Here is a 16,901-nt window from a genome sequence, read left to right as displayed (position 1 = left end):
ACTTCTAATCTCCTAGCAATTTGGAGCCTGTTTTACGAAACACAGCATCGGGGTGGTGCTCAATGTTAAACGGCAGAGAAGATTAAATGGGCTGAAGTCTGGGCGTCTGTCACATGACAACCAAGCCCATAACTTCCATTTTCTATTAAAAATCCATTTCCCCCTTTAACCAGAAGAAGCTCTGCTGTTGATCTGAGTGTCTCTCTATTTATGAAGTGTTCCCCCTCCTCTTCTTTCTTTCGGTAAATATGCCTGGTTCTGTCTGCAGAGGGAAGAAAGAGCTGCGGGGAGTGACTGAGATTGGAAGGGAAAGGAGGAGTCTCTGTCAGGGGATTTGCTTTCCAAATTGGGACCAGTTTGGAGAGAAGACATGAGGGGAAACTTCGTCAGAGCCCAAACTTTGAACTCAATGATGTGATGGGAAAAGCTCGGGTTTGGAGCTGGTTGAATATTGACTCTGTCTCTTCCTGGCTGTAGGATCTTGGAGAAGATGTCGACTCCTTCAGCCTCCTCTTCCTCACCCTTAAAATGAGGCTAACGGGCCCTCTGCCTCATACCTTTGTGTGGGGATTAGATGGCCAAGCCTGGTGCCTGGCACAAGAAGGCGCTCCATAAATATTAGTCTCCTTTCTTTTGGGGACTCCACACCCTTAGGCCAGTAAGATTTTAGGGAAATAGATGTCCAGCCAAAATGCCACAGAAGTTAGACATGAGGACTACAAGGACTTGGATAACCTCAGGCGCCACTGTCAGGGACTGTTGGACACCTCAAACCTTGCTTTCCCAAGCTTGCAAACCTCCAAGTATCCCCCACTGCCTTTGACCCCCACTGTCTTCCACCACTGAGGCCCAAACTCAATCCAGCTGGTTTCACCTCTTCTCCCCAAACCCAATCCAGCTGGTTTCACCTCTTCTCCCCAAACCCAATTCAGCTGGTTTCACCTCTTCTCCCCAAACCCAATCCAGCTGGTTTCACCTCTTCTCCCCAAACCCAATTCAGCTGGTTTCACCTCTTCTCCCCAAACCCAATTCAGCTGGTTTCGCCTCTTCTCCCCCAAACCCAATTCAGCTGGTTTCACCTCTTCGCCCCAAACTCAATCCAGCTGGTTTCGCCTCTTCTCCCCAAACCCAATCCAGCTGGTTTCGCCTCTTCTCCCCAAACCCAATCCAGCTGGTTTCGCCTCTTCTCCCCAAACCCAATCCAGCTGGTTTTGCCTCTTCTCCCCAAACCCAATCCAGCTGGTTTTGCCTCTTCTCCCCAAACCCAATCCAGCTGGTTTTGCCTCTTCTCCCCAAACCCACCCACTGCTCCAGCCTGCAAGGTTTCCACAGGGCCCCCTAACATGCATGCCTCACCCACTGTTGTTGGGCTGTCTTCTCTGGGAGTGCCCCCCCTTGTCACCCCACCTATCCAGGTCTTCCAGCTCAGCTCAGCTCCTATCTCTTCCCAACGCTTTTTCTCTGGCTGCTGAATAACTTTCCCCTTCCCTCCCCATAGCTCTTGGCTAAATCAGTGTTTTCAGCTGGCCTCACGCATGGCCAGGTGCTATTGTTTAACCTCCTCTCCTGTTCCCCATCTCCTTTATAAGCTCCTGGAAGGTGGAGCAATTCTCCTTGTCTTTGATGCCTCCCACCGTACCTGGGATACTGTGGTGCAGCGCGGCTGGTGCTTGGTAAATATCTCCTGAGGCGATGAACGTCTTCTCTGGTCCCTGGATCAGAAATGACTGGGGAAGGAGGACACTGAAGGGTGCAGGAGTCAGGTGAGAGGAAGTAGCGTTTGGAGAGGGCTTGGAATTCTGCAGGGCTGCAGGGTGGAGCTGTGCCCTTTCATCCCTGTAGTAACCTTAGGCACCCTCGACCCCTCAGGGAGAGTGAACAATCCCCATCTCATATTAGAACATCCTCATGGGGAATCAAGAACTGCCCCATTCCATTCCACCCTCTCAGCAGCTCTGGGAGGCAGCTAAGATGGTGCAATCACATCCTGCCCTTTTGTAAAGGAGGCTCAGGAGGGCTAAGTGGCTTGCCTGAGGTCACACAGCAGGTGAGGGGTGAACCCCCAGAGGGGAGGTAGTTCTGTCAGACTTCAAGGCAGGGGTCTGGGGCCCCTCTGGGAGCTTGCTGGGGCTTTGTCACTGCTCTGAAGATTCAAATGAGTCTGAGAAGGTGGGGAAGCCTCTGCTGTAGAGGCCACACCAAACTCCATGAGGCCAGAGTGAGGACGTCAGGCTCCTACTACTCCCACTTCTTTCCCTGGAGTTCTGAACACACCCATTGCTTCTGTGGCCACTTACCCACTGCCCATATGCCCAGCCTTCAATGTGGCACATAGCAGAGATTTGAGGTATTTGCTGGTCTGTGCCTCAGTTTCCTCTTTATGTGTTTGCTCACTCCCTTCTCTTGGCAGGTAGGGCGAGGTTAAATTAATGCTTATTTAAGGGTTTCTGCATTCTGAGCTGACAGGTGCCTTGTGATGGTAAAATATGAACCCAATGTAAGTGCAAAATGCTATTGTTTTACACCTGAGGGTGATGTTTCATAATGGCAATGCACTGTCAGAGCCGTACGCAGAAATGAATGGTGTGTCTAATCCTCCCTTGCTCCCCCAGACTCAGAAGACAGAAGCTCACATCCCAGGGTGGGAGATATATGAGGCTCCTTGCCTTTTGCTATAAATCTGCCTTTTCATCAGTCCTGACAGGTGGCTGGACAATCCCAGTCAATTCATCAATTAAATCTACCCATTTGTAGTTGCTGGGAACCTTGTGTCCTTGGCTTTGGCAAGATCCGAGGCCCAGGAGTGCAGGAAGGCTGCTGTCATTGTGGTTGATGCTCCTGGAGGGAGCAGAAGGGGCCTGGGAAGTGGCCGTCTCAGGAGGCAGGGAGAGTGGAATGGATTTCCAGCCACTAGAGAAGGAGAGTGGGATGTGTGTTTGGAATACGGCTGGGGTGGAGGAAGGGTTGGGGAAAGTACCCAGCCTGAAAAACCATTTTCTGTGGTTTGATTTGTCTTCCATGGAGTTTCTGCAGTAGAGCAGGAGGTACATTCCCCAGCTCTGAGGCAAGGCAAAACTGGGTTCTAGCCTCAGCTCTGGCATTTGCACATTGTAGCACTTTGGGGAAGTTAGTGAACTTCTCAGAGTCCTAATTTCCTTATCGGTAAAATGGAAATAATAACAATAACACCCCCTAGGGAATTATGAAGATTAAATATAATATCTGTATAATATAAATACAGTATCTAGAATGGACCTGGCACAGAACCTGGCCTGTAGTTAACAATGAAGTCAGTGGTGGCTATTATTATTGCTGGAGGTATTGTCATTAGAGGGCTACATCATACTTAGCCTTAAGAATTTACTTACCTTCTCACATGAATCAATTCCTGAATTCCTCCTTGTCAGGGATTCTCTCGGCTTCCTAAGTCCATTTACAGGCACCATAGTCTGTCTGTAATGTGATGGATTTTTGGCTCCCAAATCCATGAAGCTGCCAGGGTGAGAGTGCCTGATTAACTAGGTTTCTCAGGAGGCACCCAGGACCCCCGAGCAATGTCCCTGTTCCCAAAAGCAAGGTATTGTCTGAAATGCCCAGAATCCAACAGAAATCGCTCCCAGGAAGGGGTGTGCATGTATGTGTGTGTGCACCTGTGTGTTCTTGGCCAGCTGAAAATGGAAGTTGGTGGCCAAGTTGTGTCTGAGGGAGGTGAAAATCCCCTCTTTATTATTGCAGTGGTTATACTGTGGTCATACATCACAGAATGGTTAGAGTGACTGTAGGGTCAAATTTCCCAAGTCTGTGTCCCAGTGCCCTCACTTACTGGTTCTGTGGTCTTCAGTAAGTTGCTTTGATCTCTCAGTGCCTTAGTTTCCTCATCTGTACACTGGGATACTAATAGTACCTATGTTTTAGTGTTGGGATAATTAAAAGAAGTCATATAAGTAAAGTCCCTAGCAACAGTGCCTGGCACATAGAAGATGCTTAACAAATATTTGCTGAATGGATGTCAGTAAGGAAGGCTTTCAGAAAGTGAGAAGAATCTTGGAAGTGGGACCTGCTAAGTGTGTATTCTAAGAGAAACCTCCTGAGCCTCAGTTTGCTGCCTGGTGAAATGGCATGATTTCATGCTCTTGGGGAACACTCTAGCCACAGCAAGTCAGTCATGCTTCCAGAGCTTCTAAGGGTCCTGTGCAGAGCAGACTTGCTTGGCCACCAATTTTGTGACTGTCACAAGAGTAGGCAGCATGAGGAGGAGAATGGCAAGGCCATGTGGCTCCCTTCTCCAAGAAAGTGTCTTTCAGCTGCTATGAGTGCGGTGCCTGGTGGGGACAGCAAATGCATTTGCTGCTAAGAGGATGCTCCTGACACCGCAGCAAGAAGCCCACGAATGTGTTTTCCAGCACGTCTGCTAATGGCTTCATCACAGCTTTTTATGAGACGATGTGAATTGCTCTGACCAATGAGGCTTAATGGCCTTCCTCAACGAGCTGCCTGGTATATTCTCCCCAGAGGCTCGGCTCAGAGTTAAGCCAAGAATATTAATATGGCCGGATGTGGGCCCTCCCCCATCCTATAAAGTTGTGGAAATTGAGGTCAAGTTGGGTCCCCTGCAACGTTCTTTAAACAAGCAGCGGAGTGGTTTGTTTGCTCGTTGATCTTCCTGGTGGAGAGGGAGTGGTTTCCAGCTAGAGACCTGGGACCCTGCCCTCTCTTCCTCTAGGTTGGTGTCCACTTGCTGGGCAGTGGATTTCTTAAAGGAGCAGGCTCCTCAAGAGGAAGAGGGGCACCCCTTGATTCCAACATTCAGGGCTACTGGGATAAGAGCAGGAAATATCTAGGCCTGATGCTGGGATAAGAGGAACAGATGGCTAGTCCTCCCAGTCAGGTGGATCTGCCACTGCCAGCTGTAATCATAAGAACATTCTCCCATGTGGTTGAGGGTTGGAATGGCACCATGTCAGAGATGGAAGGGGGTCTTTGCAGTCTCACCCATCCTCTCCCTCCACTTTCCAAGTGAAGGAGCAGATGATCTGAGTGAGGAAGGGAATTGCACAGTCACATGGTGTCAGAGCTGAGTTTAGAAGCTGGGTCTTTTGGCCTTAGTCTAGATCTTATCCACCCACTCTTCTGCTGGCCCTCATTCAGTCCTCTGTGGCAACACATTTCTCAAATTGGCTATCAGGGTCTCCTGCACTCTTCCATCTTCCATTCCAGGCGAGCATCCCGGCTCCTGTAGCCATTCATCTCAGAGCATGGTCTTGAGACCTTTTGCAACTTTCATCTGTGGGACGGTAGAAAGAGCACTATAACTCTCTTTAGGAGCAATGGGGTCACGTTTTAGTTCTGTAACCTAGCTGTGTGATTCTGAACAAATTCCAAAAATCCTGGGTTTCTTTTTCTTTTTCTCTTTTCTTTTTTTTCTTTTTCTTTCTTTTTTTTTGAGACAGTCTTGCTCTGTTGCCCAGGCTGGAGTGCAGTGGCACGATCTCTGCTCACTGCAACCCCCGACTCCCGGGTTCAAGCGGTTATCCTGCCTCATGCTCTCAAGTAGCTGGAACTACAAGCACGCGTGCACGGCTAATTTTTGTATTTGTGGTAGAAACGGAGTCTCATCATGTTGGCCAGGCTAGTCTTGAACTCCTAACCTCAGGTGATCCGCCCACCTCGGCCTCCCAAAGTGCTGGAATTACAGGCATGAGCCGCCGCACCTGAAGGCTGGGGTTTCCTATAGATCAGGAACTGTCTCTGATTCACCTTTGCCAGTGCCTGCTATATAGTCAGTGCCCGATAGGCGCTTACTGAATGACTGATGCTTGAAGGTCAGGTGAATGAGTGCAGCCTGTCGCAAGCCTCCGTGGCTTGTGTGGGTATTGTTAGAGCCCATGCTAACCAAGTCTCTCCCCTTGCCTCTCCTGCAGCCCGCCCTGAAGATGTCGGCACCAGCCTCTACTTTGTAAATGACTCCTTGCAGCAGGTGACCTTTTCCAGCTCCGTGGGGGTGGTGGTGCCCTGCCCGGCCGCGGGCTCCCCCAGCGCGGCCCTTCGATGGTACCTGGCCACGGGGGACGACATCTACGACGTGCCGCACATCCGGCACGTGCATGCCAACGGGACGCTGCAGCTCTACCCCTTCTCCCCCTCCGCCTTCAATAGCTTTATCCACGACAATGACTACTTCTGCACCGCGGAGAACGCTGCCGGCAAGATCCGGAGCCCCAACATCCGCGTCAAAGCAGGTAAGGGACAAGACGCCTGCTGCCCCAGTGGCACGGGAGAAGGCTGTGCCGTCATTCTCAGGGTATGTGTGTAACATGCTCGGGGCGGGGGGGCTTGCAAGAAGTCATTCACCCAAGAACAGTTTTGTTGTTCACTTTTGCATCTTAGTTTACCACTGGCTGTGTGTCCATAGGCATAAGAGACTCTTTCTCTCTTTCTCTTTCTTTCTTTTTCTCTTTCTTCTTTCCTCTTTCTTTCTCTCTCTCTCTCTTTGAAACAGAGCCTCACTCTGTCGCCCAGACTGGAGTGCAGTGGCGAGGAGACATCTTCCTAAGCTTCAGTTTTCTCATCTGCAAAGTGGATGCAACTGCCTACCTCTGTATCACCACGTGTGACGGTTAAATGAGATGGTGCTCATTTAAATGAGGTGCTCACTTCAGCCCTTGACTTATAGAAAATCCACAGTGAGGTTTTCTTGAAGCCTTTTATTAAAAAATAATAATTAAAGAAAAGTGCACACATTATAAGTATGTAGCTTGATGAAATTTTACAAAGTTCAACTAACACTCAGATCAAGAAAAACAACATCAGCACCTTAGAAGCCTTCCTCAAGCTTCTTTTCCCACACTATTCCTCTAAGAGCCACCACTATTCTGATTTCTAACAATATAGATATTTTGCTTATTTATGAACTTTATACAAATGGAGTCCAATGGTATGTGTTGTCTAGACCTTTTGCTCACCATTCTGCTTATGGGATTTACCCTTACTGCTGTGTGTGGTAGGAAGTTGGTTGTTGTCACTGTCATCTAGTGTGCTATCATGCAGCTAGAACACACTTTCTTTGTCCGTACTACTGCTCAGGGGACGTCTGAGGATAACACATCTCATGAGAAAAGGCATTTTGGTGAAATTCACAAAGAAATACTTTTAGCAGTGAAGGATTTTGGTCTTTGGAAGAGTAGATGGAGGTGAGGAAGTAGCGTTTCTCAGGTGGTCTACTTTAAGAAAAAAAGTCTCATTTATTTGGATTAGGGCAGGAGGCCAAGGGGACAGCTTAGATCAGCCATTCTTCACTAGGACATCAGGGTACGCTGGCGTGTCATAATCAGTGGCAAGGTGGGTCTCGGATCATTATAAAGCACTGAAGTTTTGGGAATGGTTTTCAACTTAGAGACCCAGCCCACTGCAATGGTGCCAGGCCTAGGTCATGCCATCTTTTCCAGGGACTGTGTTGGACCAACCAAGGAGAGTGGTTCTGGGAAAGGCCTCCCAACCAGCATGTGGTGACAGACCCTCTCTGACTTTTTGGGGTCCTTTTGCCTTAGGGACACCTCATAAAAGCAAGGTTTAAAGTAGCTGGGAACGGGAGTGTGTAGGGGTGAGGTGGGGTGAGAGCTCTGCCCCATTCCATCGGTTGGTTTGGGGCTAGACCATGAGCTCTTAGAACACAGAGTTGCTCAGGGTTTCTCCCCGGACTCCCCATGGACTCTTTTTAAGAGCAAGTCCTTTGCACTGCTCAACCCCAATGCAACACCAAGTGCTGGACTAGGAGCCCTGGGGCCTGGATTTGGAGCCCAGCTCTGGCCTCCACAGCGTGGAGGATTGAGTTAAGGGGAAGGGACCGTGTTTCCTGTCACCTCCCCCTCATTGGGTTAGGATGCAGTTTTCATAGTAAGTGTATAAATGTGTTTTTACAAATGAAGAGATTAAGACAAAGAGAAGTTAAGTCACTTGTCCAAGGGCACACAGCCAGTTAATCACAGATGTGCAGCTATCATGAAAAGTGACATTATCAAAGTGCTTTCCTTGTGCTGGGCCTTTCATATGCTGCTCTTATGGTGATTTCCTTTTACAAATGAAGAAACGGAGGCTCCAGAAGGTTAACCAACCCTTGTCCAGGATCACACAGCTGGCCAGAGGAGGAGGCAGGGCCCACTTGTTAGATGCCATTAACCATAAACCTCTGCTGACTCCCTGGGACGTCACGGGTGGCGTGCACTCCAGCCCGCCCTTTCCACTCCGCCACCCTGCCTCCCTCCAAGGTCCATTCCCCTTGTTCTCTGTGTTCTCCCATAGCTGGAGTCAGGGCCCTGCCCAAACCCATGGAAGGGCTGAGCCACAGAGCCACCAGTGCCTCTCCTCTCTTCTTTCTTCCACCTCAACTACATCTCCTCCTCATCATAGCCACAACTTGGAGAAGGGGAAAGAATAAAGGCCGAGGGAGGGCCAGGGAGAGCCAGGCTGACTGGAAACACAATCAATTAAGAGACTCTTGATGATGCCAGAGGGGCTGCAGGTGCATAGTCAGGGAGTGGGGATGGGCTGCCAGGGCCCTAAGTGTCACCTTGGCAACCATCGCAGGGAGAGGAGGAGGGCACGCTGCCCAGGTGCCTGCTGAGGGACAAGGTCGGGAGGCAGCAGGGCTCTGAATGTTCCAGCTTTACTTGGCAGAGAAGGGCGTGGAAGGATCAAGCGAGGCCTGGGAGAGGCCAAACAGGAGGACAAGGCAGAGGCAGAGGCAGAAGCCTGGGTCCCATTCCTAGGGCTGGGTCTGCCTGCCTGTAGGGGCCAGACACATACAGTGGCTGCAGGTGGCAGTGCCCCAGAAGCCAGCTGAGGCAGGAGGTGGGCACTGTGGGGGAAGGGATGGTTCTGAAAGCAGGGGCAAAGCTGGGGGTCAGGGAGGGGTGCTCTAGAGGCTACAGCCAGGGTCAGAAGCAGGGAGAAAGTGGCAAGGATGCTCTGTTTTGAAGAATCTTGGAGACTGTGTCCATGTCTCGAGTTCTGTATGCTCAGAGCCAATCACAATCCCAAACATTCTCTCCCTTTGTCCTTGTAAGTTCAGGATCTGAACTACATTTCCGAGCCTGCTTTTCACGTTGAAGGAGCCCAAAACTCAGTTGTTAGAGCCTGTGTCACAGGTTTTGTTTGGGTGCATTATGGTCACTGTGCCCAAAATAATTGCCACCCTGGGTCTAACAATAATTCAGGAAATCTGGTTTGGTTTTCTTAGGGGAATTCTAGCATATTTCCATATTACCTGCACATCCCTTTGGTGAATATAACATTGCAGGGCTTAGGTGCTGCCCTCAAGGCTCTTAAAATCTAATATGATTTGCTAATACCCAAATGGGAAAGGTTGGAATTTGGATGGATGGTCTTGCAGAGGGAGGCCAGATATTTTTGAGGGAGAAAAGGCTGCCCAGTAGGATGGGGAGGAGGTTGATGGAGAAGGAGTTGCCCAGACAAGAACAAGATCATGGCAGGGGCTTCTGGGCTGGCTAAGAGGGAGAGGGGAAGGAAGAAGTGAGGAAGGTGAGGCTGAAGGAGCAGAGGGAGTTGAGCTGACTCTGTTCCTTTCTGGGGACCCTCACCACATCCTTGTGACACTCTTCTCTTCCCCACTGCCAATCTCTCTGCAGTTTTCAGGGAACCCTACACCGTCCGGGTGGAGGATCAAAGGTCAATGCGTGGAAACGTGGCCGTCTTCAAGTGCCTCATCCCCTCTTCAGTGCAGGAATACGTTAGCGTTGTGTCTTGGGAGAAAGACACAGTCTCCATCATCCCAGGTAAGAAGCGTCCTGGGGCTGCGGCAGACGGCTGCTCGCTTTGTGGGGACTGGGTAAAGTAGAGATGCCTGAGCTGGTTGTTGAGGTCAACAAGATCTTGAGATTGGCCCTGGGGAGTGATTTGTTATTGTTCTGGTGATGCTTTGGCAAAAAAAAAAGTATCTTTGGTCTTGGTCTGGCACGTCTCTGTGTGGGGTGTTGAAGACCCACATGCTGGTCTTGACTGGGTGTGTGAGGGTGCCATCAGACACCCAGTGCAGTGGAAGCCCCATCCTTTCTGACTGCTCGGGTTTTGCTTGACCCAGTCCTGAGGCAAGGCTGGAAGCACCTTACCTGCGAAAGGTGGCAAGGGGACGAGGGATGAGAAGAGGGTTTGTGGTCTGTGTTCCTGCGTTGTGTGACTAAAACAGTGAGCACTGCCTCCTTGGAGGACCTGACTTCAGGAAGCTTGTGTATGGGGACTTTCCTTCTTTCCTTCTTGCATGAGTTGGCTAAAGACTCCATCGGAATTCTAGCTGGCCTCGCTTTGAGGCTGATGTTGGGAGATGGGGTTCATACCATGTTGTGGGTTCATCTCATTACAGCTGCTGTGATTACGAGTCCCTCATTATAGGCTCCTTTTACCTCTGTGGGGTTGTGTCTCCCACAGGAAAACAGGTATGGAAGCCCCAAGAGAGGACCTCAGGTCCTTAAAATACCTCTAGGCCTCCATTTACAAAACTGAGATTTTTCCATCACCAGTTTCTTCCTCTCTGCACATTGCAGGGGTTCTGCTGCGTTTTCTTCCTTTCTCTCCCAAGGACCTTTGTTTCCCTTGCTGTAAATTGGAGCAGCTTGACCAGGTGATCTGAGTGCCCTTTGGGCATTAAGGTCCCATAACTGATTGTATGAAATGATTCTTGTTCCTCAGGGTTGATGGTTTAGTTGGGGAAGATAAGACTTCTATTCATGGAACCTTTAAAGCAGGGGTTCTTAAGCCTGCCACCCATTTAAATCCCCGAGGAACTCCTTTAGAAACACTAGTGCTGGCCGGGCGTGGTGGCTTACGCCTATAATCCCAGCACTTTGAGAGGCTGAGGTGGGTGGATCACGAGGTCAAAAGATCGAGACCATCCTGGCTAACACAGTGAAACCCCCTCTCTACTAAAAATACAAAAAATTAGCTGGGCATGGTGATAGGCGCCTGTAGTCCCAGCTACTCGGGAGGCTGAGGCAGGAGAATGGCGTGAACCCAGGAGGTGGAGCTTGCAGTGAGCCGAGATCGCACCACAGCACTTCAGCCTGGGGGACAGAGCGAGACTCCATCTCGAAAAAAAACACCAATGCTTAGCCTCAAATCAACTGAATCAGACTCTGCCAGGAGTAGAGCCTGGACATCAGCCTTTTCAATGCTCGCTAGGTGGTTCTGATGTGTACCTAGGACAAGAACCATGCTCTGGCGTGTTGACAGCTAATGCAGCAGGAGACTTTCTTTGAGACATTAATTTGCCTTTTTCGCTCAGTACTTTTTCCTTCTCTCAGTTCCAAGCAGATGGCCAGGCCATTATATCTCCAGACTTCAGAGCTTGTAGCAGGATGGGAATTTGAAGCTCCTGGAAGACAGCTGCTCCTCCTGTCTTTTGTAAAACCATAGGCTAACAGCAAAGGTTAGGAAGGGTGTTTTGTCTGGGGAGGAGAGCCTCTGAGGGCAAGGAACAAAGAGGAGATGAAAGGATGCCAGGGTTGGGGACGGTGCGGAAGGCTGCTCCCTGGACGCAGTCAGAAGAAGCGGTTGGACCCCGCAGGGGTGGCTGTGTGGGGCCCTCCTGGGTCCGGGACTGAGGCCAGGGTTCTTGTGTTCAAATGAGTCACAAGGTGCACAGCCCAAGAGCCAAAGCAATCATTCAGGCAGGGACCATGGGCTGGTGAGGACCAGAGGTACCCTGGACCTTGGCATACACTGGGAGAAGCCCCAATAATGTTGGGAACAATCTCCTGCCTATCTAGTAGAGTCAGATTTAAGGTGATTTAAAGAACATAAAGAAATTTGGTGTTCCTTATGCACTTAAGTTTATGGACTAAGCATTATATCCATTAAATAATGATAATTTTTGCATTACAATTTTGGGGGTGCTTACTATATCCCAGGTACAGGGCTCAGAAACTTCCATACAGGATCTCTTTTTATCATCACAAAAAGTCCACAAATGTGTTTTCCCCTCTCCACTTTACAGAAGAGGACACTGAGGCTCAGAGAAGCAAAATACCTTCTGAATCACACTGAGCAGAGGGTGGGGCTGGAACCAGAGTCTGTTTTTTCAACCTGTGTGTTTAACCCCACACAGACATGCTTCCCCCACCATATAAATGTATCCGATAAAGTGTTACTCTAGCTACAGTGGAGGCTTTAAATGTGTGCTATAGGCAGTGAGGGCTTTGGCTTTAGGAAGGGGGACAAATTGATGTAGGGACGACTTTATGGAATCAAGTGCAGTGTGGTGATTAAGAGCCTAGAATCTAGGACCAGACTACCCGCATTTAATACTCCATTGCTTACTGGCTGGGCGAGTCATTTACTCCCTCCGTTTCCCCACCTGTAAAATGGACTCATAGGGTTCGAGTAAGAATTAAATGAATCAATATATGAATGTCTAGAACACTGCCGGACACTTGCTGAGCACAGGTTATAGTGATTATTAGGTGGACGAGCGCATTGGCGCTGGCTGTTTGCTGCGGTGGTGTGTGTTTCTGGTATGGAGTGGTGTCTGTGTTCCCCACGCGACTGCAGTTCCCATGGGCCAGCACTGGATCGTTCTCATCCACACATCCCCACTTCTGCACTCGGGGTAAATAAAAGCTCACTAAATGATCAGTGAGTAGATGAATGGGTGGCTGGAAGAATTCTAGAGGAATCTGGGGAATGGCATGGACAAAGACATGGAATAAGGACAGCAGGCTGGGCGTGGGGTGGGGAGAAGACCAGATCAGATAGGAGAGAAGGAAGGTTAACTGGTTCCTGTGCTTAGGAGCTGGAGGCGGGAGCTTCCCCCAGGCGGCCCTTGTAGTTGGTGCTTCAGGGCTGTCTTTGATGTCAAGACCGGGCTGGTGGCCCCAAAGGGCATAATTATCAGGGAAGTGGCCTTGATGCTAATCTGCGGGGCTGTGTTAAGCTTTTGTTTTGCAGAACCCCTTTCTTTAGTTTGGCCTTGGAGAATTTTCTTCTCCTGCCCAGCCCTCCACCCCTATCCATAATCATTCTAGATCATTCGACAGCTACATGTTAGATCCAGGGCCAGTCTTCCCCAAGCACAGAAATCCAACTAGCATGATCATGGAGGACTCCATGAGAACCAGAGAGAGTGGAGTTTTGTCCAGGCTCTGTAGGTGAGGGGACCAGAACTCCGGCCCGCATGCCACATGCTTTAATTTTGACAAAGGCAAGTAGTTTGATTTTTTATAAAAATAGGATTTTTTTCCACTAACCATATTCACACTGTGCCCAGTATGTGTGCTCTGTGTGTGTGTGTGTGTGTGTGTGTGCGCATTTTGAGGTGGGGAGGGCTGGATGGCACTTCTCATGGTAGGGGAAGATTACATGGCAAGTTGCCCTGAAGGTTAATGGAGGATGGAGGAGCCAGGGATACTTCCCTCTGACGCTTCAGGATCAGCTTCCGGAGCCAGAGGAACTGTGTTGACTTTGATTTCTGGATCTGCAGGGCTGGGCTCAGCTTCTCCACAAACAGCAAGTCCGGGAGGAGCTGGAACACAGAAGGAAGAGCAGGGAGACTGGTGTGGGCCCATGAGAGCCCCAGGAGGCATCCCCTTGGGGATGCAGGTTCCCTGGGAGGAGGGGGCCTCATGTGGTTGCGGCCGCTGTCGGTGGGAGCTGGCTGTCCCACGCCTCTTTCTGAGGGGATCTGGGAAGAATTGAAGGCTTGGGACCAAAACAAGCTCCATGAATTGAATGTTTACTCACAGGTTAGCCTTCCTGGCTCTCTGGCTATCCTGAAGCTGGCGAAGGAAACTCTCACCAGCTTTTTGGCTGTGCTTTGCCCAGGGCAGTGACAGGCTGGAGAAATAGCTCAAAGTGCTACCCTTTAGCCACCTCCTATACCCGCCTCCACTCCCTCAAGCAGGTCATCTTTCCATCCCGCTGTTTAAAGACGTGTGTATGAAGCACAGAGCCTCTCACTTTGTCTCTGGCAGACTCCCACCCTTGCTTCTCTCTCCAGGGATTTGGTCCCGGTGTGAACTGGCTCTCTAAGGCTGGCAGGGTGGGGGTAAGAGGGCCAAGGGCTGTGCACAAACATAAATTAAAATTAAGGCCTCCAGTGAAGCTGAGATGTGGTTTAATTTCCCATCTGCATGATCACCATTACAATACATGTTATTGGATATAAAGATAAATCCGGCCCTGTTCCTAATAGCTTTTAATTTCCACCAGACCTGATTATATCAATGCGGGCCCCTTGTGGGAGTTTCCCAGCATGCTCTTCCCCAGCATCCTGACTGGCTGTCTCGGCCCCAGCGGGGAGTTTGGGACACTGCTCAGATGCGGGCCAGATGTGTCTGCTGCTGCTCAGGAAGACAAGCCTGCATCAGCTCCCTTGTCCATGCAAATTGGAATACTGAGTTGTCACTGTGCCTTGGCCGGCTGAAAGTGCACTGAGGACACTGTTTGTTGTGAGTAGGGAGACACAGGGCCAAGGAGGCATCTGGCCAGAGGGGTCCTGTGACATGAGAAAAGGTGTCCTAGTGTCGTATAAGGATTCCTATCAGGCAGTGCTTCCTCCCAGGAGCCCACCTTTGGCCAAGAGAGCAAAGTAAACCACCAGCCTCTGTGGAATAATGAACTCCAGAGTTCCAGGGTGCCAAGTGGGTTTTCATAGCTCTCATTCCATTCAGCGATCTCTTCTGCCTGGGGTACAGTGGACCCCTCCTCTCTGTTGGCGCCCTGGCCCTCTTTTGTCCATTACACTTTTGTCCCTTACTCTTCCACGAGGCCAGACATAGGCCTGCCAGGCAGACAGTACTGCCCTGGTTTCGTTCCCGGAGCCCTGCCTTCATTCTGTCTTGCATCCTAGTCCGTTGTTTCTGTCTGTCTGCCGCAGGAGGGTGTACAACTATCTTTTTCATCTTTTTATCCCCAGAACCAGCACAGCACTGTCACAGAGGAATAATAATAACAAGATTAATGATAATACCTGTCATGTATGGAGACCTCTTTTGGGTTAGGCATTTTACATACATTATCTCTAATCCTCACAATAACCCTTTAAGAGAGATATTGTTTTTATGTTCTGTTTTTGTTTTTATTTCCTCATTTAATAAATAAGGATGTTGAGGTCCAGAGCACTTAAGCACGTTACCCAAGGCCACAGCTAATAAGAGATGCGGCCTGGATGTGAGCTGGTCTTCCGTGTTCCTCTACTTCCCGCTGCCTCTCCGGAGCAGGCTCGGAATCGTTAGGAATCCGGTGTCCTTAGGTTTCAACATAGGAGGAGGGCCCATCTCTGTCTCCTGCACTTGCCTGGGAAGAGAAACCTATCACCAACCCTTGTGCTGACCTCTGGCTGTGTGTGCAGTGACCAGAGGCTTGGGCTCCTCTAAAGGGCAACAGATCTCCAGCTTAAAAACCAGTGAACAAAACAGCCATCCTAACAAGAAGGCTTTGTTGGGTTCTGGCTCTGTGTTTGGCCCGGTGGGAGACACAAAGACTGTCCTAAACTGGGAATTTAGGATTCGGCTCATGTTGCCGGCTCTGATGGACAGGGATGGATAATCTCAATACAACAAACAAATGTGATCTTGGTTTGGCTTTGGAATGCAGATTCAATTTATTAATTACATTTTGCTCAGGCTGACATGAAGGTCACTTCTTTGGCTCCCACGAATCTGCACCAATTTGAATGGGAGATAGGCACAGAGAGGGGAGGTGGTGCCAGTGCCGGAAACCAGTTTGGGCCACATGTAGGCTGTGAACATGTGGAATCACAGACTGTGAGAGCTGGAAAATGCCCTGGAGACTGTCACTCAGCCTCTGCATTTATGGATAAAGAAACCCAGGTCCAGACCAACGCTCTCTCCTGCCATCTTCTCTCCTGTCTCCTGCTCTCTCTCAGGGCGCATGATTTTAACTACTCATGGGCACCTTTGTATTTCACTACAGACACCAGATATTTTTCCTCCTTTGTCTGTCTGAAGCCTACGCATCTTTCAAAGTCTGGTTCAAATACTACTTTTTCCATGATGTCTTTCCTCAATTTCTGCTAAGAATGGATTTGAAAGTCACCCAGATTAACCCATTCCAAGGGGCTCCTTTTCTGAACTCCCTCCAAACTTTATCGGTTCCTTGCTCAAGACACTAATCGTACTTTGTCCTGTAATTTTTTTTAAAAAGTCTGTTATCTCCATTACAGGAATGTATAATCATCAGGGGCAGGATTCATATTTTATTCAGACCTCTCTTCTCTCCAGTGATTAATGGTGATGACAAAATGACAGTCTCCCCTACTGAACTGTTCTGTGGCATGGAGGACACCGCGAGACCTGCCTAAGGTCCCGTAGCAAATCGGTGGCATTACCAGGGTCTCAGCTTGGTGGTCCTTCACCTCCATAATGCCGAGTTGCTTCTGTGGGTTCCTCTTGTGATTCTCTGCTGTTCAGGTATAGAATTGGAGACCTAAGCTCTCAACTACTTACGAGCCTGGAGAAAAGCGGCTGGGATTGTCACCCTGCACTAGTGAGAAATAGACGATAGATCCGAGGCAATTCAACAAAAGGGGCTTGGACCCCTGCTGGGTGCCAGGCACAGTGCCAGGCCTTGCAGAGGAGTCCAGGTTGGCCATGATCTGTTCCTGTCCTGGCTTCTGTCTTGGGACTATAGTGTCTTCCCAGAAAGAGAAGGATACCGCAGGAACATTCTTTCTGTTGATGGCCACACAGTAAGGCATGCTGAAGGAGACGGGGCTCAAGTCAGGCCCTGGAGTTTGTGACCAGGTCAAGAGGGCAGAGAAAGCACTTTGGCTGGAGGTGACAGTGCAGGCACAGGCAAGTGGGCAATGAAAGGGTGGGGTGATCTGGGAACATGGCTGGAGGGTAAGAAGAAGTGGTGAGCAAACTGAGAGGTCA

At 49.8% G+C, this 16,901-nt stretch overlaps 1 protein-coding gene across 1 annotated transcript in view; it reads left to right on the top strand.

Moving 5' to 3' along the window:
* DSCAML1 (Down syndrome cell adhesion molecule like 1) overlaps positions 1-16,901 on the top strand; it is a 364,816-nt gene that overhangs the window by 10,865 nt on the left and 337,050 nt on the right. The window contains 2 exon segments of the mRNA XM_011964833.1: positions 5,922-6,239; positions 9,645-9,791. Of these exon segments, the coding sequence (XP_011820223.1) occupies positions 5,922-6,239; positions 9,645-9,791 (465 nt within the window).

Source organism: Mandrillus leucophaeus, unplaced genomic scaffold (genome assembly GCF_000951045.1).
Source record: "Mandrillus leucophaeus isolate KB7577 unplaced genomic scaffold, Mleu.le_1.0 Scaffold71, whole genome shotgun sequence".
In the NCBI taxonomy this organism is placed as follows: Eukaryota; Metazoa; Chordata; class Mammalia; order Primates; family Cercopithecidae; genus Mandrillus; species Mandrillus leucophaeus.
This window is presented reverse-complemented; position numbering and strand designations above follow the sequence as displayed.